The sequence below is a fragment of the Zootoca vivipara genome, chromosome 9 (genome assembly GCF_965207765.1).
Source record: "Zootoca vivipara chromosome 9, rZooViv2.hap1.1, whole genome shotgun sequence".
NCBI lineage: Eukaryota > Metazoa > Chordata > Lepidosauria > Squamata > Lacertidae > Zootoca > Zootoca vivipara.
Genome location: NC_142592.1, coordinates 7,015,754 through 7,039,169, shown reverse-complemented (window position 1 = coordinate 7,039,169; position 23,416 = coordinate 7,015,754). Strand labels below are relative to the sequence as shown.

The following is a 23,416-nucleotide window of genomic DNA, read 5'->3' as shown; positions in this document are numbered from 1 at the left end:
TGGCTCACTGATAACAATCCATCACAGTGAATGGCTCACTGATAACAATCCAGATACAGCTAGTGTATCTGAAGAAGTGTGCATGCACACGAAAGCTCATACCAAAATATAAACTTAGTTGGTCTTTAAGGTGCTACTGAAGGAATTTTTTTATTTTGCTTCGACTCAGACCAACACGGCTACCTACCTGTAACTAAATCCATCACAAAGTTAGTGATCCTCATAGAGTAGTAATGAAAGAAGGAGGACGGCAGAAGATTTTAGAAAGTTTACAGGTAGCCAGAATTGATAATACAGTGGAACCTCGGTTTATGAACACCTCGGTTTATGAATTTTCGGTTTATAAACACCGCGGACCCATCTGGAACGGATTAATTCATTTTCCATTACTTTCAATGGGAAAGTTCGCTTCAGTTTATGAACGTTTCAGTTTATGAACAGACTTCCGGAACCAATTACACCCATGTTTCAGTTTATGAACGCTTCAGTTTAAGTACTCCGTGGACCCATCTGGAACGGATTAATCCACTTTCCATTACTTTCAATGGGAAAGTTCGCTTCAGTTTATGAACGCTTCAGTTTAAGTACCCTGAGGACCGTCTGGAACAGATTAATCCACTTTCCATTACTTTCAATGGGAAAGTTCGCTTCAGTTTATGAACGCTTCAGTTTATGAACAGACTTCCGGAACCAATTGTGTTCATAAACCGAGGTACCACTGTAATAATAATAATAATAATAATAATAATAATAATAATGATAATAATAATAATATATTCATACCCCGCCCATCTGGCTGGGTTTCCCCAGCTACTCTGGGCGGCTTCCAACAGAAAAATGAAATAAAATAATCTATTAAACATTAAAAGCCTCCCTAAACAGGGCTGCCTTCAGATGTCTTCTAAAAATCTGGTAGCTGTTTTTCTCTTTGACATCTGATGGGGGGGCGTTCCACAGGGTGGGCGCCGCCACCACAAAGAAGGCCCTCTGCCTGGTTCCCTGCAACTTGGCTTCTCGCAACGAGGGAACCGCCAGAAGGCCCTCGGTACTGGACCTCAGTTTCCGGGCAGAACGATGGGGCCTCCTTTTAATCTTAAACAACATGGAGGAATTCACATGGCAAAAACTGGGAATGTAAGATATGGTTCTACTAAAACAGGCTTACAGAATCACTTTTATTTATGCTTATCATTATTATAGCTTTAAAAAAAGACTTTTGATGGTTCTTATAAGCAGTATTTAATGACAACAGGATAAATAAAATCTATAATATTGATTTGGGGTATTGGGATGTTGGGTAATCTCAATGCTGAGTTTATGTACTGCTGGTAGCAATGGTTTAAAATCAAATTGGCATGGGCAAATGTAATACATAAATAAGAGAATTTATTGGGGGGTGTATTTTATACCACTGTATCTATTTCTTCTCTTTTTGGGATATATGAAGGATCTCATGGTTGAAGAGAGTGCTTTTGAAAAAAAAAACAGTGGTAGAACAGAGATTCTCCAAAACAGACATACATACATGTACAACAGTATTTGTATTCTACCTTTCCACAGTTCAAACCATGCTCAAGGTGGCTGACATGAAAAAAATGCATGCAGTTCTTTACTGCATGTTGTATTTCATAATTTAAAGTAACGGATGTATTCCCCCCCCCATTTAAACGGTTATACAAATACAGCCTAACCATGGTTCACTTGATGCCTCTTATCAGTGGTATTAGGCAAGAACCTCAGAGCTTTACAATGCAGGCAGTGGATGGGAAGAGTATTCTAATATGGTAGTTCACACGTCTCATTAACAAGGCTTCCCCTAAAGAATGCTTGGAACTGTAGTTTATTGAAGGTGCTGGGAATTGTAGCTGTTACCAGTAAACTACACTTGCCTCATACCAATACAGATCAGTGGTCCATCTAGCTCGTTGTTGTTGTTGTTGTTGTTGTTGTTGTTGTTGTTGTTGTTGTTGTTGTTTTCCTCATAAGACTAAATCTGAGTGATCAAGTATAGGTATAGCTTAATTTTAGAATGTACAATTTAGAATCTAGATATCTTCTGTTCCTCAAGATTTCCCCCCTTTCTTGCAACTTTTTCCATATTCTTTGTTGAATCTTAATTCTAGGCTTGGGCTAGAAAGATTGTAGGACTTGAATATAAGGAAGGATCTAACCAGAGAATTTGAAGAGAGGCCCTAGACACCGCTAGATATGCCCTGTAGAAAGGTCAAACAAAGAACTTAATTCTTAAATGTGAACTTAGAAAATCATGCTGCCTTTAAATTGCCACATGTCTAGCTAAGCTCTTCTTCATGGATGAATAAGTTTAATAGAGGTACATCTTCGCACTATTCACAGAAGTGTTAATTTTTTATTACATTCTTGATCAAACATGACAGTCCAAATTAACCCAGCATATAGCAGGTAACAAGACAGTGTTTGTTCTGATCCTGCTGTTCTTTAAATTTAACAGGATGTGTAATCTCTCTTCCTCTTCCCACCAGAACAGACACTGAAAGGGAAAGTAGCAAAATTGAACACCAGAATTCTCCCCGACACATGGACCTGATCTGTGCCCTGAGAAGAGATTTATGCTGTGAGCAATTAGATCTGGATTTATCTTGACATACAAGAAAGGCAACTAAACACATTTGGCAGGCTGCAGTACTTACAGTTTATTTACTGACTCGTTTACATACTGCTGTATAATTGCTCAGCCTCCTGAGCTGATGAGATTGGCAAATACACAAATGTCTATTTGAAGTAGCAAATGGCACAAAGGAAACAGAGTTGCTTAAATAGGTTTACAGAAACTGTGAGGTTTCTATGTACAGAAACACATGCCTAAGTTTTTCAATGATGTTATGTTTCCACAAGGAAATAGAATAAAAGCTTGGTCTGACATTAATAGTGTTGAACAGCATTGTAGCACTGCTGGATTTTTTTAATGATGATGAAGAAGAAAACAACTTAACAGTGATGGCAGAGATCTGGTTCCCAGAATGTGTTATCTCTTCATTCTTTGGCAAGGAACAGCTTTTCCTGCTTTATTAAGTGGGTTTCCTCCACACATGATCTGAACCCATGCCTACTAAGAAGTAATTTTTAAAATCTCAAACTGATGTGGGATATGATGCAAACATAAGCTTGGAAAAATGAGGATCTTAGAGAAACTGACGGATTCTTCTATCCCTTGTTATAAATCAGATTCAGAAGCAGCATGCTACTGACCAGCTGCTGAGGTACAAGAGCAGGAGAACTTGATATTTGATCTGATTCACGGGAGCTCTTTTTATGTGTGACTTGATAACTGAGGAATGAGCCTTTGGAAAGTGGAAGCATCAAGCCACTGCCAGATGCAGATGGAAAAGTATCTCAGGAACATAAGCCAATGGATGGACAGAGCATAAGAGAGCTGGCTGACCAGATTCACTAATAGCACAGTGTTGCTTCTGATGGTTCTTGCTTGCTTGCATAAGAAAGGGGTCAGGTCTTATAAAAAGCAATGGGACATTTTCGAGTCTCCATTGCGCCACCTCTCCACTTAATTTCCATTTTCTAGAAGATCTGTGCAAGGGTTGAGAAAATGAATCTGTGCTGTTCATGGGGCTGAAGGAGCAGGAAAACTGAGACTGAAGCACCAGTTGACAATGTGGGGTGTAGACTGGGATCAGCAAGACCCTCCCGCTGTTTTACTTGGAAGCAACTAGAGTACTTTGTTTATAGTTCTACTTTAATCTTCTACCTTCAGGACGCTGCCATGACACATCTGAAAGGCATCCATGCTTTCTTTGTATGTTCAGCACTTTACGGCTTTGTAGCATGGTCTCAAAATATTTACTGAAGGATTAATTCTAACAGTAAGTGCTGCTATGGTATTATAGAAGTGTTTGTGAACTCTCAGCCTGTAGTAGCACTTGCACAAAAATTCCATCCTACAAGTACATGTCCTTTACTATATCACCACTGCATTCCTGAAACAGTTTCATTATTTACCTAGAGATGGAGCAAACTACTGTTACTCAGGATTATTGAGCAAAACTGAGAGTCAATAATCTCTTCCGACTATGCAAATCTGTTCCAAGAAACATGCGGAGTAAATTCAAGAAAGAAAAGTGGAAATACATTATAGCAAATAGAACAGAATTGAAAATCTCTGTGTCTAAATGACGTTTTGTAAATCAATCTGTGTTACACATACTGCCAAACTGAATAAATACACTTTGCACAAGAAGGTGTCAAGCCTTCCCAGCAACAGACGTATGGCTATAGCATTGTATTTAGACAAGGACAAAGAGACTCAAGTTCAAATCCCTTAAGGGTTGACTTAGTTGGAGTGTGGGGGGTATGTTGGGGTGGGCATTAATTTTAGAATGAATGAGAAACTCAACTAAATGGGGCCCATTCTATTAACTTTTCATTTCTTCTAAAATGAATGAGTAATAAATGTTATGAATGGGTACTGCTTTCAGTGCAGACCGTATTTTTTCGCTCCATAGGACGCACCTGACCATAGGACGCACCTAGTTTTTTTAGAGGAGGAAAACAAGAAAAAAAATATTTTGCTTTCTTGAATTGTCCTAGGCATAGCAGCCAACTCCTAGAGGCCTAGGTGCCTTTGCCCCACCCCCCATTAAATATTTGAGGAAGCTTCGTTTGCAAACGGGGAAGGCTCCATTTTTTAAAGGATCAGCTCAAAGTTGTGCAGCTTTTTTTGCAAATGGGAAAAGCCCCGTTTTTTGGGGGGGGGTTCAGCTCAGAGTTGTGCATCTTTTTTGCAAAGGGGGAAAGCTCCATTTTTTAGGATCAGCTCAAAGTTGTGCAGCTTTTTTTGCAAATGGGAAAAGCCCTGTTATGAGAAAAAGTGGAGGGGGGGAATCAGCATTGAGGGGGTGACGTGATAGATTCCATGGGGTCATCCACACAGCACCTGAAAATCCATTTTCTATTTTCAATTTGTCCTCTGCTGACCTCTGCAGGTCCGCCGTACCTGATCATTTTGTACACAAATAACAAAACCGGGGCTGTGCATCTCTGCCACACAACTCTAGAGAAAACTAAAACTAGGTTGCCTTAGAGGTAGGGAATATCGCCATCTAGTGCTATAAGGAATTCTCATTTCCTAGGCAAAGAGAATTGTGCAATTCTGCTACATATCACATTAGCATTGCAGCACAAATATCTTGCTGTGGAGAAAAAGAAGGTGCTGGAGGAAAAAGCATAAAATCCCAAGACACACTTCTGATCTCTTAATAATGGGGAAGCCAGAGAATATTCAGAACCTTCAGCTTTCAATGAGTGAGGATATATCAAGGCAGGAGCAGATTCCTGTGCCTGTTCATTCCCTGCTTCTATCATCTACCTATCCCTATGAGCTGGAGGAAATATGTAGGAGAAGAAATACCTGCCTTGACTGCTCCTGTCTTGTGAGACGCACACCTCCCCACACCCTTCAATCACATTATAAGGACATATTAGAAACACAATAAAATAAGCTTAAAACTATAAAAGCAGCATGAAAACAGTATGTGGAGCCATAATGCAGGTCAACCAAAGTTAAAACACCTGGGGAAACAAAGAAGTATTTGCCTGGCATGGGAACAAATTTGAGTGGGTGCTCACTAAACCTCTCTGAGGGAAGCATTAGAAAGCTGGGGTACCATCCTGAAAATGCCTTTTCCCATGTAACCACCCATTGTATTTTAGACAGTGAGGAAACCCAAAGAAGGGCCTCTGACCGATGACTCAAAGTATGGAGATAGACACACGAGAAGACAGGCAATCCCTCATTTATATGAGTGTTCACCAGCTTTGAATCGGGCCACTCTTTTTAACCAAACTACAAGAGTATTGTCTTTGCTATTTCAATTTTTACTGAAGTGCTGCAGTCAAGGTCATACTGATTATCCTTGATCTCAGTGCTGGTGCTATCATTAGGCTAAGTAGGCAGGCAGCTGCCTAGGGCACAGACCTCAGAGGGGTGCAGTATGGAACTTTGAGGGGCACAGTTTTATACCAATTAGCTTTTTTATAGCTTATAAATTTCTGGTAATATTTTACTTTATTTAATATTCTGAATGCAGTTTCTCAAAGCTCAAACTTATAAAAACTAACATGTTGCAAAAGGAACTAGGTGGCTTGGCAACTATATCAGTTGAACATGCCCAAGCATCAGCACTTGGCCTGAAGGAATTGGTGACAAAATTTACAAAGGAAAAGGCAGGCAAAGTGAGAATTTGATGGGCCTGAAATTGGAACTTTTAAGAAATTTTAACATCACAAATCACAATATTATTCAAACTTATTTGTGTGCTAAAACATTTTATTTTGCATTTCAGAAAGATATTCAAAGTCTGTTGTACAGGCAACAACCATTTCTCACGTGGGGTTTCTGTTCCTGGCCCCCGTGTGTATCGACAGATAAGCCTGCCCCACCCTCATTCTTCCCTCTTCTGGGTCCCTATGCATTGGTGGTCACCTGTCAATTCAACATGCCAAAAACGGTCACCACCTCTGTTACTTATTCTTGCAATTTAAAATAAATTCAGAAGTTTCAAGTTTTGTGCTTTTCATTTTTTTCTACAAGACATCTCTTTTTGAAAACTGGAGTTAGCCTTTCTTTGGAGGAGTGCAAATAGTCTTGCCTAGGGTGCAAAATAGCCTGGTACTGGCACTGCTTGATGTACTTATTACAGATGAGCAGCTGAAGTCAACAAAAAATGCCTTGTCCATGGCACAGTCTGACAATGTACAAATTAGTGGCTTGAAACACAGCAAGGTCGTTCTCCCCCGCCCTGTGTTTCAAGTCACATTCTTACATTGCTCAACACCAGAGAGGGAGGGGGATGTATTCACCTGATGCACATGACCTGATTTGTTTCCCTGAGAACCCTAATTCAATGAAGCTGTCATCTATACACATGTGCAACAACTGCCTGAAATGCACACACCTCAGCTTAACCATAGCTTATTTTTTCAAATTGGATGGAAGCTGTTCTAAGGGAAAGCACATCAAACAGGAGTATTTCTCAAGAAGCTATAGCAGGCACAGGCAAACTCGGCCCTCCAGATGTTTTGGGACTACAACTCCCATCACCCCTAGCTAACAGGACCAGTGGTCAGGGATGGTGGGAGTTGTAGTCTGAAAACATCTGGAGGACCGTGTTTGCCTATGCCTGAGCTATAGAATATGGCAAACATTACTTTTTTGTGATTAAAATACTTTATTAAATATTAAACATATTAACAATAAAATCAGCATAATTCAACATAACATAACATAACATAAATCAACACAAATGAAAACAAAATCAATACAACACTAATACGAACATAAGTCAAAATTATACAAGAAAAAAACCCAAAACTTATTAGAAACTTATTAGAAAAAGTAAAAGGAGAGGGAAAGAAAAGGAAAAAAAGAAAGAAAAAGAAAAGAGAAAGAAGAGAAAGAAAATACAAGAAATAAAATTACAATAAGCTTCCCAACATGGCAAATATGGCAAACATTATGTGTACTTCGCTGGAGCCAGAATAAACAATGATGTGTACATAGTCTCTGTTTTTGGTTGAGCTGAGATTTTAACTAGGGATTTCAAGCTCATTGTCTTAACTGCTACACCTTATGCTTCAAAGACTCTTCCTTTCAGTATTTAAAGAATTCCTCCCTCCTGTGTGAGTTGGGCTAACAGGACTGGGGGTTTTCTTGGTTATTCCTGTACACTGTGTACCACCACCCATTCCTTTTGGGGAGTCAATATGGTTTTATACTTTACCAGAAATGTGGTTGTCAACCTTCCCCGAGACTCAGGAAATGCTAGCAGACAACTAATGCTAATTCATGAGTAAGCCTCATACTGATTTTAAAGAGACAATAGATTATCTTTCTGCTGAATTACATCTGTGCTCTTGTTCATACTGTTATGAACTGTTCATTTTATCAGGGCAGAAGACTGAAAGCCATCTCCACTAGTAACCCCTCGGATTCCTTGCAAAGCAAAACAGATGTCAAAAATGGTTGAGTGTTTGCACTTTGTTCATTTACTGAATCCACTAAGAAAAGCTTTGGGCAGAAAACAGTATCCAATTTTGAAAAGGTAAACTCTCTCCAGTCTGCCATGCCTGAAGGCAAAACTAAAATCACAGCTCATTCTTATTAGAATGCTACAGCTGTAGTGCACAGTCTGAGCAGGGACTCCACACAGTGTTAGCTCATTTTAATAGGGCAGCGATTAAGTTTCGCACTGCTAGGGTAAGAAAAGGCAGAGTGTCTCTGTCAGACTCCAGCTGACCTCAGCTTCAGCAAAACCTGAAATGTTTGTATGTGACTAAAATATCTAATTGATTGCACTCAGAAAACATCATATATGTTACAGAAAGACTTGTTTTATGTTGAAATCACAGTCTGTATTAACAAAGGCAAATTCAGATATTGGCAAGTTGAGAGAAATCATGTTTTCCTACCACAGCTTTAGCCTGGAGACAAGGAGCTGAAGGGATAAAGAGGGTTTTCTGCCAGTGCTGTGCATATTCACCCCACCTTTGCCTCTAGTAAACAAGACTTGCAGTTTCTGCAAAGTTTCAAAGCCCTGTTTGAGCAGAAACCAAACCAAAAGAAATATGAATGTGCATATTAAAAGAAATATAGAATGGACTTTGTCCTACTATTATATTTTTCTGCAGAACATTTTTTTCCATTTTAAAAAAAGTACAGTTTTATTTTAAAAAACAATTTGTGCTATAACGAATGGATAAAATGTCAGGCAAACTGGTTAATTTCAATTTAACCTTTTAGCTTATTAGCGTTAGGAAACACAGCAGACACAGTCTATTTTAAAATTTAAAAGCACTCATAATCCAAATAGCATTTATTTGTATGGGAAGACAAATCACATCCCAGCTCCTCACCCACACAAACGTGTGAAGCATCAATAGAGATGATAGAAGTGGCAAATAGCCCCTTTTGCTGGTGGGGCAAATAAAGGGAAGGAAATGCCAAAGTGGTGGTGGCAACTTCCTGTAGGAAGTGTTTATCCAGACCTTGTTTCCTGGTGGACATTACCAAGCACTCTGAAAGTGTTGCCTGGAAGATTACAGAGTGTTAAGGAAACTTTCCAAAATGCATAAGCAGCAGGAAGTTGATCAGATAAGATTACACAGTTCTTTATTTATTTTTCTGTACAGTCACTGCTAAATTTGTTGTTTTCAAATGCTGTATTGGTCAAACAAATAAAGCAGGGGGGAAACAACAAACAAACAAAGGTGTATTAAGATGCATATGGAATCAGTCAGATCCTTCAACAAATACAGCAAGAAAAGAGTTGTCACAACCAAATGCACAGCCAATACAATTTAGGGTGTCTCTCATCTCCTCTGCTTACTTCAAGTTACGGTAAGTCCCACAAAATCAAGATATAAATGTCCATTCAAAAGGCGTATCCATTCAAAAGCTAAAGTTCCAAAGTATTTGTCAGCAGACTAGCCAAACTCATATCTGTGTTTCTGTTCCACATGATGAAAAGTTTCAATAAATCTGTGCCATAGGACATAAAATCTGTCTGGAGTTAACTTGCCTGACAAGTTAACTAATACCGGTATATCCCATGCACTGCAATATCACAAGTCTAAATCCAAGCCCTCTGTCCTGTATCTTCCATTTTTGTGCAATGGCCAGGTGAGGAGGTTATGTGTGGGGGAAATGGAAGAAGGTGGGGGAGAGGAAAGACAGCATGGGTAAATAGACTTGGGGAGAGAAACTCCAGAAAATCCGTCTCTAGGAGAGAAATTGTATACAAATAAGGAAAGCCCAGTATGGAAGAGACTGGGCTCAGATGCAGTCCAGCAGTGGAAAATGCAGTAGCAGCAAAAGTGCCGCAAACTACAAGATTAGTTTCCATTCTCAAAAGCTGGTAAATCCTCCTGCTCTTTGCTTATGAAGCTAAAACCAAACCAAACCAACATAGCTTTTCCTTCCACTATCTTAATCTGCAGGCCACAACTGATTTTCAGTATCACAGAGAAAATAAATTATCTCAAGCCAAATCTGCAAGTCACCAAAAGCTACCAGACTCCAGTCAGTGAACTACCAAAAATTCACCAAGCTCCATCTTTAACAGGTCAAACCCCACCCCTTCCTCTGCCTGTTGACCTGGTGCTTCCTATGTAAACATTGCTGCAGTCTAATTCTCAACACATTTCCATCCTCTGCCATGATTACTTAACTGACCACTTCAGAGCATTTTCAAAATGACATTGGAATTTTGGGATGTCAAGATTGCTTTTTGGTAGCTCCAGCCTGCTTCAAAAGAAAAAGAAGAAAAACACACACTATATATTTTTTTAGTGTGACTTTGTTGCCAAGTGTAAAGACCTCTCCCAAGTCAAACCACTACGTTGGCAGCACCAAAGTGACCTCAACTGGGCACAAGCCTGGGCAGCTTGTCTGGAGGTCCTGGGCTGCCCAGACCACAAGACCCCCCTCTCTCAGCCTCACTGATGTGGTTGGTCCAAAGGGAAAAAAGAGCAAGACATTTGGCACCAGCTTGGCTGCAAGGAGTTGCCAGAAGTTCACAGCTCCACCCAACCACCTTAGCGACCCCTTAGCTCACGGGTGTCAAACACAAGGCCCGGGGGCCAAATCCGGCCCGCCAGACCTCGTCATGTGGCCCGCCGAGCGCCCCAGCCAGCGGGACCTTGCTGCTGAAGTGCCGCGCCGACAAAGCGCCGACAAACAGCTGGGGCCTGGGGGGGTAGAAAGGCGTCCGGAGCAGCGCTGCGTGGAACACCCCAAGCCACAGCAGGAGAAGGAGGAGGCAGCTTGCCAGGTCAGCACCCAGCAGCGCCGCACGGAGAGTCCCGAGCCTCTGCGACGCAGCAGTGCTCGGTAGCACTTTGAATCCTCCTCCTCCTGCCACGGCTCGGCGCCTGGAAACGGCTGCTGCTGCAAAGACAAAGCACCCAGCAGCGCCGCGTGGAGGAGCAGGAGGATTCAAAGTGCTACAGAGCACTGCTGCGTCCCAGAGGCTCGGGACTCTCCGTGTGGCGCTGCTGGGCGCTGGCCCGGCAAGCTGCCTCCTCCTTCTCCTGCTGTGGCTCGGGGCGCTCCACGCAGCACTGCTCCGGCTGCCTTTCTACCCCCCCCCCAGGCCCCAGCTGTTTGTCGGCGCTGCTTTTCTGTTTGTCGACTCTCTGTACGGCGCTGCCGGGCACCGACCCAGCAAACTGCCGCCTCCTCCTCCTCTTGCCTCACCTCCTCCTCCTCCTGCTGCGGCTCAGCCTCATGAAAGTGAGCTCAGCAGCGGCTCAGCCTCACGAACGTGCAACTCTGAGGCTTTACGCACGTCTCCTAAAATGGACACCCGCTGCCTCACACTGCACGGGAAATGCTTTTTGCCCCTGGGTCCCTTCACGCTCTTTTCTGGCGCTGAATCAAGGCGGCGACCCCCCCTTCCCTTTCTTTCTTCCTCTCTCTCGTTCTTATTATTTCTTTCCCTCTCCTTCCTTCCTTCTTTATCTCTGTCTTCTCTCCCTCTTTCTTTTTCTTTCCTTCTTTATTCCCTTCCTTCTTTCCTACTCTTCTTTCTCTCCCCTCTTTCCTTCCTCTCTCCCTCCTGCTCCCTCTTTCCTTCCTTCCTTCCTTCCTTCCTTCCTTCCTTCCTTTCTTCCTTCCGTCCTTCCCATCTTTCTTCCTCTCCCTCATTCTTATTCTTTCTTTCCCTCTCCTTCCTTCCTTCTTTATCTCTGTCTTCTCTCCCTCTTTCTTTTTCTTTCCTTCTTTATTCCCATCCTTATTTCCTACTCTTCTTTCTCTCCCCTCTTTCCTTCCTTCCTCTCTCCCTCCCACTCCCTCTTTTCTTCCTTCCTCCCCTCCCCTCCCTCTCCCTCTCCTCAGAAACATAGGGTGCTGCTTTATACTTCTGGCCCTTAAACCCTGGAACCAGGAGAGCAGCTCCAGTGAGTCAACCTCAGCCAGTCCCTTTGGTGAAGGGTGGTGGCTCACTGGCAGAACATCTGTCCTGCATGCAGAAGGACCCCAGCATCTCCAGGTACCAGTAGCTCTGCAAAGCTCCTGCATGAAACCCTAGCGAGCCTCCACCACCCAGTGCAGTTACCAAAAATCATTTTTCAATAAATTGTACAATAATTGTACATTTGAATATCTACTTGCCATTATTCTGCCTATGTTCGTTATTACTTACATTATTACAAAAAACAGTAATAATTGAATGCAGTGACAATAATTTATGATAATAAAGAGTGGACACATAGTCCTACAGATACAACCGGCCCTTTGAGGGTGACCAAACTGCTGATGCGGCCCCCGATGAATTTGAGCTTGACACCCCTGCCTTAGCTTGTTCTTCTCCTGAAGATGTCCTGCAAAGCAGTGGAGGTTTAAGGAACAGTGTTTTCCTTCTCTTAGATGGGCTGCCTTCCCAAGTGGACAAAACCCCACGAACTGATTTGTTGATTCATTCAAGTTTGTATACCACCCTATACCCGCAGGTCTCAGGGCGGTTCATGGGATGAAATCACAATATAAAAACACAAAATGCAGAATCAAAATAAAATCAAGAACAGCCCAATAAGTCCCCGCCCCCCCCAAAAAACGTCGCATTTTAAAAGGGCATTTTAGGTCAATATTAATGTAACAATAACAACCCCTCACTATGGCAGGGGGGATAAGGAGGGGCAGCTGCCCCCTCCCCAATCAAGTCAATCACTACTTAACTGAGCTTATGTCCGTCCGTCCCCCCCAAAAAACCCCATAAATCCTGGCTATGCCCATGTCCCTCATTCCAGACTGCGTTTTACCTTCATCCCCGTCCTTAGAGAAACCCAAACCCAAAACCACACCAGCAAGGAAGCGCTCCGAAGAAGCGGGCTCTCCTTACTCCAGAGAGCTCCCATCTCCCTGCAGGGAACTCTTCGCTCTCCGGCTTCGGGATATTCTGAAACCCGGAGGAGCAGCACGCGCCCTCTCAGTCTGGCCAGCCTCCTGCTGAGATGAGGGGAGGCTCTTTGGCCCCAGCCTCCAGAGGCACTGATCCCCGCTGTGAAGAAGCGAGAGCGAGCGAGCAGCGCCGCCTGAGGAAAACTTTCGCCGCTCCCCTCCCCTCCCCTCACGCAACGCGACGCAGCGCGCGCTGGGTTTCAGGTTGTTTTGTGGTTTTTTTTGACAGGTGTCTCTTCTTCCCGCTTCCCTCACAGATGGCGAGAAACGCCGAGCGTCCTAAATGCGCCGTGTCCGCGCCTGAGGGACAGAAGCTAAGGCGGGCGAAGGAGCCTCGTTTGTCCACGACCCTCCCCTCCTCCTTGCTCTCTGTCACCCCAATAACGAACCACTTGCTCCGAGCTCCACCTGTCAAGCCTTGTCCTCAGCGTGGTCTCCAAAGCGGAACCACCTGAGGAGGCGGCGGCGGCGGCGGCGGCGAGATATTCCAGCCGGCGCCTCCTCTCATCCCCTGGGCCCGACCGAGGGTCTTCTAGTCATTGGACTGCGTGGGTGGGTTGGAGTATCCTCCCAACTCTTACGGTTCTCCTCACACCCTGCCTGTTGTTACCCACGCCCCCGAGCGCCCCCTTTCTTGGCGCGCCTTCCCTCTTCGCGGACTCGGAAGGGAGGAGGCGGCCCTCTTCAGGGCACCGGCTTCGCCTCCTCGCACAGCGCCTGCGCGGCGGCAGCCGGGAAGCCCGATCTGATAGGGAAAACCAGGGCTGACACTACCCCCGTGTGGGCGGCGGAACGTCCCGAGGATGACGTGCGGCGTTCTCGAACCCCGTGTCTCGCTCGCTGGCTCCTCGCTCGCCTGTGCCGAAGGGAACGGGGGAAGAAGCAGCGAGGAGGGAGGAGGAGCGGCGGCGGCGGCAGGAGCGGCGCGGAGGAGGAGACGGAGGAAGAGGAGGAGGAGGAAGATTCTTGCAGGAGGAGCGGCGGCGGCGGCGCCATGGCGGCCCTGGAGCGGCCCGTGCCCAGTCCCGAGGCGTTCCTGGGCCAGCCCTGGGCCGCCTGGGTCCGGGAGGCCGCCCTTCCGCACACGCATTGCGCCGCCCCCCCGCACAGTAAGGGCGCCCGCCACACACAAGGACCGGCCAGGCGGGGCGGCGGGTGGGGTGGGGGGCACGCGGAGGCGCCCCTCTCCCCGGACACGCACATGCGATGCAGCCGAGCGGGTGGATGCGAGCGAGCAAGCAAGCGAGGGAGCTTGTATGCCCTGCCGCCTTTTCTCCTTCTTCTTCTCCTCCTCTTCTCCCCCAGCACACCACCAACCCATTGCATTGCACTTCCCTTGCATTGCACAGACCCCCATGGCACTGGGGTTTGCTCCCGGCCCCGTCACCCAGTTGCATGGAGACCCACCCACCCAGCCACCTCCATCCATCCATGTGAGCGGGTTGTGCACTGTGCCCGGCGGCCGGTGCTGTCCTGCTGGGCACCTCCGGCTGCCTGAGAGGAGGAAGGTGCTGTCTGGGTGGCTGGCTGTCAGAGGGAGGGGGAGGGGCAGGAGAATGCCGTTGCATTTGGGGAGGGGGTGGGGGGACGAACTGGGCCAGGGTGCTGCTGCGTGATCGCTGGGTGTGGAATGAGGAGGCAGGAAGGATGCTTGTTGCCTGTTTGAAGCCTGCCTGGGGGGGATGCTTCTGCCTGGCAGACGCAGCGATTGTTGCATCTTTGCCTTTTTGCAGCCGCTGGCTAGCGGAGCACCCTTTAACTCTTTAGCGCTCTCGTCGGATATAGCTGTCTCTGCCTCTGCTCTCCCTTGACTTTTGCCTCTCTTCTACAGGTTTAGAGCTAGAAGACACTGGAAAAGAGGGAGGAAAAAGCAGGGAGGTGATGAGGCTTAATAAAGAAGGTAAGGAAGGGGCCAGGGGTCTGACCATATGTTATTGTACCTTGCTCTCCTGTGGCTCTGGTTATAGAGCTCAGGTTTTTTTGTTTTTTTGTTTTTGACAAGTATGGCTGGAGCTTCACAGCCATGTGGAACATGTTGAATCTAACCACAAATAAGGCTTACTGGGCCCTATGTGTTGAGATAGTTCCATGTATGAATATTCGGTACCTGCATGGTTCTCTTCAGCTTTTGTTTTATAAGGAACTGGCTATCCCATTATTAATTTGAGACAGTGCTGTGTTTTAAATATGCAAGTAAGTACACACTTATATCTGTTCATTTGCGTCCAGGCTAGTCAGGTTTTCATATTCTGTAGCTGAAAAGGCAACAGCTGAATCAAACCATCACATAGTTTTACTTTTAGCGTTGCTGAAAACAGGTCTGTCATAATAACCAGATGTTTGATCAATATTCAACATAAGCTTTGATTTTCATGATGATAAAGGTTTTGGTGCACGGAGGTGCAGCGCGTAGTGTGTATTTGAGTTTTGTGCAACTTTTCAAAACAAATGAGCATTTTTCACATTTGTAATGAAGCATACATAAATTGTAATTCAGAGAATTGTTAATATGGCACCAGGTTGATGAACATGTGTGCAGATTACAAGTGAGTGAAGTTGGCAAACAAGCCTGTACTTTGTATCAAGGAAGGAACTTAAGACTGCAGAGAGTTCATATTGACAGATTTGTTTTGTAATGTGATCCATAGACTTATCAGCAAGCATTTGTCAGATTTTATGTACTCTAAAGAAGCTGTGTGGGTTCCTGATGGCATGAGCAAGCGTTTGACACCCTCTTTTAGCAGAACTGAAACTGTATGTTATAGAAAAACACCGTATTTTTGGAACTTGATAGGACAAGCTAATGGCTAGATCCTTTAAACTAATGTGCTGAGACAATACTTCATCAAGATCAGGCGTATAGATTCCAGGACCATTGAAGGGGGATAGCTCATTCTGCCATGCTGGTGCAGGTGCTGAACTCTGGCCCAAGCACAGAAGCAGGATGAGCCCTGGGTTTTTCCTTTTCCACTCTACTGAGCTGTGCAAGGGCTATTTTTTTTTAAAGTGGACGTGTGTGAATGCATGAGAATAAGGTTAATAGCTTTTTAAGTGGTACCTGTCAGCATACTCCTATGTGTTTTTACTCAGAGGTAAAGCTATAAACCTAATTGTGTCTACTCAGAAGTTGTTGTTGTTGTTGTTTAGTCATTTAGTCGTGTCTGACTCTTCGTGACCCCATGGACCAGAGCACGCCAGGCACTCCTGTCTTCCACTGCCTCCCGTCCCCTTCTCCTTGTGCCCTCAATCTTTCCCAGCATCATGGTCTTTTCCAGGGAGTCTTCTCTTCTCATGAGGTGGCCAAAGTATTGGAGCCTCAGCTTCAGGATCTGTCCTTCCAGTGAGCACTCAGGGCTGATTTCCTTCAGAATGGATAGGTTTGATCTTCTTGCAGTCCATGGGACTCTCAAGAGTCTCCTCCAGCACCATAATTCAAAAGCATCAATTCTTCGGCGATCAGCCTTCTTTATGGTCCAGCTCTCACTTCCATACATCACTACTGGGGAAACCATAGCTTTAACTATACGGACCTTTGTCGGCAAGGTGATGTCTCTGCTTTTTAAGATGCTGTCTAGGTTTGTCATTCCTTTTCTCCCAAGAAGCAGGCGTCTTTTAATTTCGTGACTGCTGTCACCATCTGCAGTGATCAAGCAGCCCAAGAAAGTAAAATCTCTCACTGCCTCCATTTCTTCCCCCTCTATTTGCCAGGAGGTGATGGGACCAGTGGCCATGATCTTGGTTTTTTTGATGTTGAGCTTCAGACCATATTTTGCGCTCTCCTCTTTCACCCTAATTAAAAGGTTCTTTAATTCCTCCTCACTTTCTGCCATCAAGGTTGTGTCATCTGCATATCTGAGGTTGTTGATATTTCTTCCGGCAATCTTAATTCCGGCTTGGGATTCATCTAGTCCAGCCTTTCGCATGGCGAATTCTGCATATAAGTTAAAAAAGCAGGGAGACAATATACAACCTTGCCGTACTCCTTTCCCAATTTTGAACCAATCAGTTGTTCCATATCCAGTTCTAACTGTAGCTTCTTGTCCCACATAGAGATTTCTCAGGAGACAGATGAGGTGATCAAGCACTCCCATTTCTTTAAGAACTTGCCATAGTTTGCTGTGGTCGACACAGTCAAAGGCTTTTGCATAGTCAATGAAGCAGAAGTAGACGTTTTTCTGGAACTCTCTAGCTTTCTCCATAATCCAGCGCATGTTTGCTATTTGGTCCCTGGTTCCTCTGCCCCTTCGAAATCCAGCTTGCACTTTGGTAGTTCTCGGTCCACATACTGCCTAAGCCTGCCTTGTAGAATTTTAAGCATAACCTTGCTAGCGTGTGAAATGAGCGCAATTGTGCAGTAGTTGGAGCATTCTTTGGCATTGCCCTTCTTTGGGATTGGGATGTAGACTGATCTTCTCCAATCCTCTGGCCACTGCTGAGTTTTCCAAGTAAGTCCTCTTGAATTTAGTGGGGCTTCCTGTCAGGTAAATGCAGGTAAGGATTATAATCTTAGTGCTGCTGATGGTGTCCATAGGATGACATTCTAAGGGTACATTTCTATTAGCACTTAATTGGGAGTCAGCCCCAATAAATATTGTGAGGCTTACATTCCCAGGCTTGCACACCGCACGCCATTTATCTGCCCTGAAGCCAAGAATAGTGGTATTTTGAGTTTTTGTGGTATTAAGAGGCTTTAGGAAGGGGCATCAATGCTCCACCAGCAGATTAGGATATATAATTATTTACCTTGAAAGAAAAATTCAACTCCTAGAATAGATACATCAGTTTCTAATAAATCTTAACACAAGTCTAGGACCAATATTTTTAATTATTTTCAGTATCACAGGCATACATCTGGGGGATAGTTAGGGTTTTATAACATTTTATAATATTGCTGTTGCCAGGATATATCATAAATTCAAATTAACCCCCTCCCAAATTATATCAGACTGAGCTGAAAATTCTCTCATGATAACTGCCTCCAGATGTACCTTAGAAAATTCCGTTGTCTGTAGTGTGGTCCATAAGAGGACACTTGAACTGTAGTATAAAGTTACAGGCTAAAAATATTCTCCAATTCTTAAAATAGTGTTAAATATGTCTCCTTGTTCAAATCCTCACATATTTTAACTGATTTCCCAGGAAGTGTGCTGTGCGGTTGCTTTGAATTGCTTGATGACCCTGAATATGAAGATTAATGTAATATTTCGATAACTGAGACAATACAGTAGAAGGGAAGACCAAGAACTTAGTAGATGAATGTATTTTGCACTAGTTTGTATATAGACAGGGTCACTGAGCTTGCCACAATTTCAGCTCCTGTATGATCTTTAAAATCCTGTAGGTCTTTAAAAACAGTAGGTTTTTTTATATTTGTTGTAGGGTTCATTCAAGATACGCTACTTCCTGAAGCAGCTTTTCTGCATGAATCTAGTGAACTGAGAGGTACGACCCAGGGATATTCCTTGACATTGCAAAAGCCCTTGGATCACATTCTGCTGTAATGGCTCCCCTAAAAATATTGTTGCTTCTGCGATGAAACTGGCCCCTCCATAGTTATTTCTTAGGGAGGTGGAAACTTTCTGCTTTTAAAACACAGTGCAATAACTAAATTCAAATTAAACCATGTTATGATGTAAACATAACATATTAAAAGTTTACTTTTAGCTGTAGTATATTCCTAGCTTATTTATGGCACTCACTTTGTCGGGCCTGGGACGCGAGTGGCACTGTGGGTTAAACCACAGAGCCTAGGGCTTGCTGATCAGAAGGTTGGCAGTTCAAATCCCCATGACAGGGTGAGCTCCTATTGCTCAGTCCCAGCTCCTGCCCACCTAGCAGTTCGAAAGCATGTCAAAGTGCAAGTAGATAAATAGGTACCGCTCCGGCGGGAAGGTAAATGGTGTTTCCATGCGCTGCTCTGGTTCACCAGAAGCAGCTTAGTCATGCTGGCCACATGACCCGGAAGCCAAACGCCGGCTCCCGCGGCCAGTAAAGCGAGATGAGCGTTGCAACCCCAGAGTCGTCCGCGACTGGACCCAATGGTCAGGGGTCCCTTTACCTTTACCTTTTGTCGGGCCTAAACTGAAAAGTTTCCTTTCTCCACAATATAATCTGCTGCAACCTGTAGGCTGTTGTTTTCATTGTTTGTAACTGATAGCAGCTTTTTGAAAAGGGGTGGTGGTGGTGGTTTCTTAAATGTTGGTTGCACTTGATTTAGTACCTGAATAGCTTAGCCAAAGAACGAAAAGTGTTTGGCTGGCAAAGTTCTGTTGCTGGGGTCCCTCCCCCACACACCAATGTTAAGCATTTATCCTGTGTGAGAGAGCAGAGTAATGCCATGTTTTCTGATATCACACTGTCATAGCTGTTGATGTACCTCAGTGTAGGCATTTGCCTGCTAAAGTAACATGCCTTCAGGCTGAGCCATTGAATGGCGTGCATGAAGGTCCAGTTGTCAAAATGAGCTTTGGTTATACTTGTTGTTTGGTTGGAGAATAACTTTAATTAATAATCTACGGTACCGGACAAGTGAGGCTTTCAAATTGAGAACTACTCTTTGTACTCTTTTAACGTCTACCATTGTGGCACTAGGCTCTCTCAGCATCAGAAGGGTAGCAGAAGACTGCCTAGACACAGCTAGAAATACTACCGGGATGGGTGGGCAACTTTGCTTGGCTATCTTGCAGTTTATCTAGCAGTTTATGGTAATATCAATTTCTGGGGGAGGGATCAGGTCCCCAGATCCCAGAACAGCACCAGATGCTGTCCGTTTGACATCTTGATCTTACAGCGATATTTAGCAGCTGTAAAGTGCTTTTAGAGCACACTTCACATCAGTTCTCAGCAAACTGAGGATTTCATTTTATTATGGATATCTTCATATGGCAAGTGGTAGGATGCTGAGAAATACAGTACTGCCTTCACTTGAACTAGGGACCTACTGGCTTACATTCTTGGGCTGCGTTCTAATGCACATTTACTTGAACACAATGGGATTTAATTATGAGTAAACATGCACAGGACTTCCTCGTTGTCCTTTCATTTCGAAGGTGGCAAGGAGCACAATGGTACCTTGCTTTACAGCCATAATTGGTTCCGGAGGTCCGTTTGTATACCAAAACAGGTTGTAACCCAAGGTGTGCTTTCGCCAATGGGGCCTCCAAAAATTTTTTGTTTGTAATCCCCCAAAAAATGGGTGGCGCTGTGGTCTAAACCACTGAGCCGATCAGAAGGTCGGTGGTTTAAATCCCCGCAACGGGGTGAGCTCCCGTTGTTCAGTCCCAGCTCCTGCCCACCTAGCAGTTCGCAAGCACGTCAAAGTGCAAGTAGATAAATAGGTACCACTCCGGCGGGAAGGTAAATGGCGTTACCGTGCGCTGCTCTGGTTTTGCCAGAAGCGGCTTAGTCATGCTGGCCACATGACCCAGAAGCTGTCTGTGGACAAACGCTGGCTCCTTCAGCCTATAGAGCGAGATGAGCGCTGCAACCCCAGAGTCGTCCGCAACTGGACCTAACGGTCAGGGGTCCCTTTACCTTTATCTTTAATCCAAAAAAAGTTTGCAAACCAGGACACGCACTTCTGGGTTTGACGTGTTTGTAATCCAAAACGTATGCAAACCAGACGGTTTGCAAACCAAGGTACCACTGTAGTTTGCTTAGTTCCTTCTGCTCAGGAGCAGTGCTGTGCTGCCACTTACTGAGGCAGGGTAAGGCAGGTGGGGGGGGGTGAAGCTGGGGCTCTGTGAGCACATTGGCAGAGCTAGTCTAGTACTCACACCTGTGCAGCCTCAACCTTGCAGCCATGCTGCTCCACCCCTAAGTGGTTCTGTTGTGGGGAGGATCACGGAATTATGCCTCCTGTTCTTGCTTCTGCTTGTAGCTGATGTTATCACACACCACAAGGTCTTAGGGCTTAGAGTTCTGACTTGGTAGCAAATGTGTGAGGTCCATGTGGCTTGGCTGTCAGTACAGTCTAGGGAGCAAGGATAGGCTGGTTTGGATAAACTTTGATAAAACAGAGGCAGTAGATTGTGCATTTCTGCTTTAGTAAAGAGTTGCTCTGATTAGAATTATGCTGCATCAGGGTATATATAATAGTCCTTTCAAAATATTTATTTAAGACATTTACATACCACTTCATTATTTGCATTTCTGAATGGTGTAGATAAAAACAATCCACAGAAAATGGGACAATAAAACAACACCCAAATTATCATAAAATAGAAGTAGTGTCTTGACTGGGTGTTGTTGTTTTTTAAGCAGACCATATGCTTGAATATACTGTAGTAAAAATACGTTGCTGCACAACATTGAAATGTATTATAATAATTTAAATATTAAATGTTTTCTTGCATTAGAGAATCCATAGCCTTGTTCTTTTGGGAAATAAAGCTTGGGGAACAGAGACCTCATCCCAAGAGCACTGTGTGCTCAAGTCTCTTTGATACAAACGTAATCTGTGCACAGAATTTGCTTGTTTCAGTGCGACAGCATGCGTTGCCCATGCAATCTCTTCAAACCACCCAGTGGTTGAAAAACAGTTTGTACAGAATCTGACTGGCTGATATGTGGAAATAACTGTGTGTGTGTGTGTGTAAGTGGTCTACTCACATAAGCAGTGTCATGGTGGAGGAAGTACAGTAGCTACTTCATTGAAAAGTAACTCCTTGTTTCTTGCACATCTGCTCCTGGGAAGAAGCCACTATGTACCTTCTGTAAGTACCACTTCTGATGTTAACACTACTCACATGAGTATACCACCTGCATGAGCAGCATTTGCAGTCAGTTGCAATGCGGGAAAAAGTAATACTTGGCATGTATATAGCACTTTGAAATGTTCAAAATATGTTAGGGATTCTAGGACAAGACCTGCCAAGGAAAATAAAGAACTTATTTATGTATGCTACAACAGCGGCAAGAGTCTTGTTAGCACAAAGATGGAAGAATGAGGATATCCCAATGAAAGAACAATGGCAAGAAAAACTGATGAGTTATGCGGAGTTGGCAAAGATGACATACAAACTACATGAGAAGGACACCCGTGACTTCAAAGAAGAATGGGAACTTTTTACAAACTATTTAAAAAGACAACAACAGGATTTGGACTCCTTGGCAGGTTTTGAATACTGACCAAGAAGGCACAGTGATCTTTGTGTAAGGGAACTTCCAGTGTTCTTGTAGGCAATCCTTGTTTGGTGCATGGGTTCTGTTCCAGACCTCTGCACATCTTTATGACATTTTGGGGCTACTTTTGGGTTCTGAGCTGTGCGCATGTATGTGATCGTGCGTCATTCGGAGTTGCCTGTAATCCTTATAATGTTATCTTAGGTCACCTTCAGACAACCTGCTGGTTGAACATCTCATGCTGATTTTTTTGCACAAGGTTTGTGGGGAGATGATGTTGGCTATTTATTGAATATTCGTTCTGATTTGTTTTCAGAGAGGTTAGACAATGTTCTGTCAATTAAGTGTTGTCTCCCACTTTCCAATGCTTTTTTCTGTCACTTTTCTTACAGCAAAAAGTCCAGTGATGTGGTGGTGGCTACAGACGGATTTGTTCTGCAAGAACACTGAATCAACTTTAATAATGTAACCTGAATTTCTAGGTGTGATTGAATCCCACCTGAAAACGGCAGCAGTCTGGAATTGTCCTTATAAATCATTATAATCATGTTAGGTCTGTCAGTATTATTCCCATATTTTTGATGATGGAGTGGAGGTTGAAAACAATGACTTGTTGTCTAGGGTTGCCTTCATATGTTTCAGGAGTGGGTTCTGTCCCATCCCTTAGCCATTATGCTGCACAACAGTGTGTGAATCAGCTCTTACATTGTGGTGTTTTGCAGCAATCCTTTTATTAAGTGCATATGGAGTAGCTGCTTGTGGGTTGCTGCTGCTGCCGCCGCTGTTGTTATTGTTTTTTTAGTTGTTGGGGGATTTGTACATGAATGAAAAGAACTCTTTCTCACCTAGGTGATTCTTTGGAATGAAGCTTGACAACACGAGGAAACCTTGTATATGCATCATAGTGTAAGGCAGGGTAGTGGTGATACGATTTAGGATTAGGGTTAGGGTTAGGGTTAGCTGTGCATTTGCCATATTTGTAGCACTTCACTTGAGAAATTCTTTTGATGCAGCATTGATATTGTTACTGAACCTCTGTGTCTGGAGTGGCAGAAACTGGCTCGTTGGCTTTGATGCTGTGAGTGGGAGAACCAAATAGGCATCTCCTGCTGGATTCTTCAAGGCTGGAAGAGCTTGATTGATCTTTGTAAAACATCTTGAAAAAGAAGAAAGTAGTTCAGATCTGTGTTGGAGGGAAACTTCTAATGTATTTTTTTCAGCGTGTTGCATGTCATTTATTGGGGGATCTAGATCTCCCAAGATCAACCTGGCCCTTATTATATGCAAGTACACCGTGTGAATAAATTCTCATTATTTGAAGTGAGAGAGAGAGGCTGAGGCTAT

General features: G+C 44.1%; 2 protein-coding genes across 8 annotated transcripts in view; one reads left to right on the top strand and one right to left on the bottom strand.

Moving 5' to 3' along the window:
* The window catches only part of CDHR3 (cadherin related family member 3), a 42,782-nt gene extending 29,114 nt beyond the window's left edge, over positions 1-13,668 (bottom strand). Inside the window, exon 1 of one of the 7 annotated variants that reach the window (XM_088676673.1) lies at positions 13,358-13,668. Coding sequence is in view for 1 of the 7 variants with exons in the window: in XM_088676676.1 (XP_088532802.1) it covers positions 12,891-12,906 (16 nt within the window). In the remaining 6 variants the exon portion in view is untranslated. Of the gene's footprint in view, positions 1-8,460; positions 8,581-12,810; positions 13,087-13,357 lie in introns of those variants that run through there. The other 6 variants (XM_088676677.1, XM_088676676.1, XM_088676671.1 and 3 more) reach the window with 6 other exon arrangements.
* Positions 13,669-13,741: 73 nt separating this feature from the next.
* Positions 13,742-23,416, top strand: part of ATXN7L1 (ataxin 7 like 1) — a 64,476-nt gene continuing 54,801 nt past the window's right edge. Inside the window, 2 exon segments of the mRNA XM_088676682.1 lie at positions 13,742-14,058; positions 14,781-14,849. Of these exon segments, the coding sequence (XP_088532808.1) occupies positions 13,944-14,058; positions 14,781-14,849 (184 nt within the window). The 5' untranslated portion in view covers positions 13,742-13,943.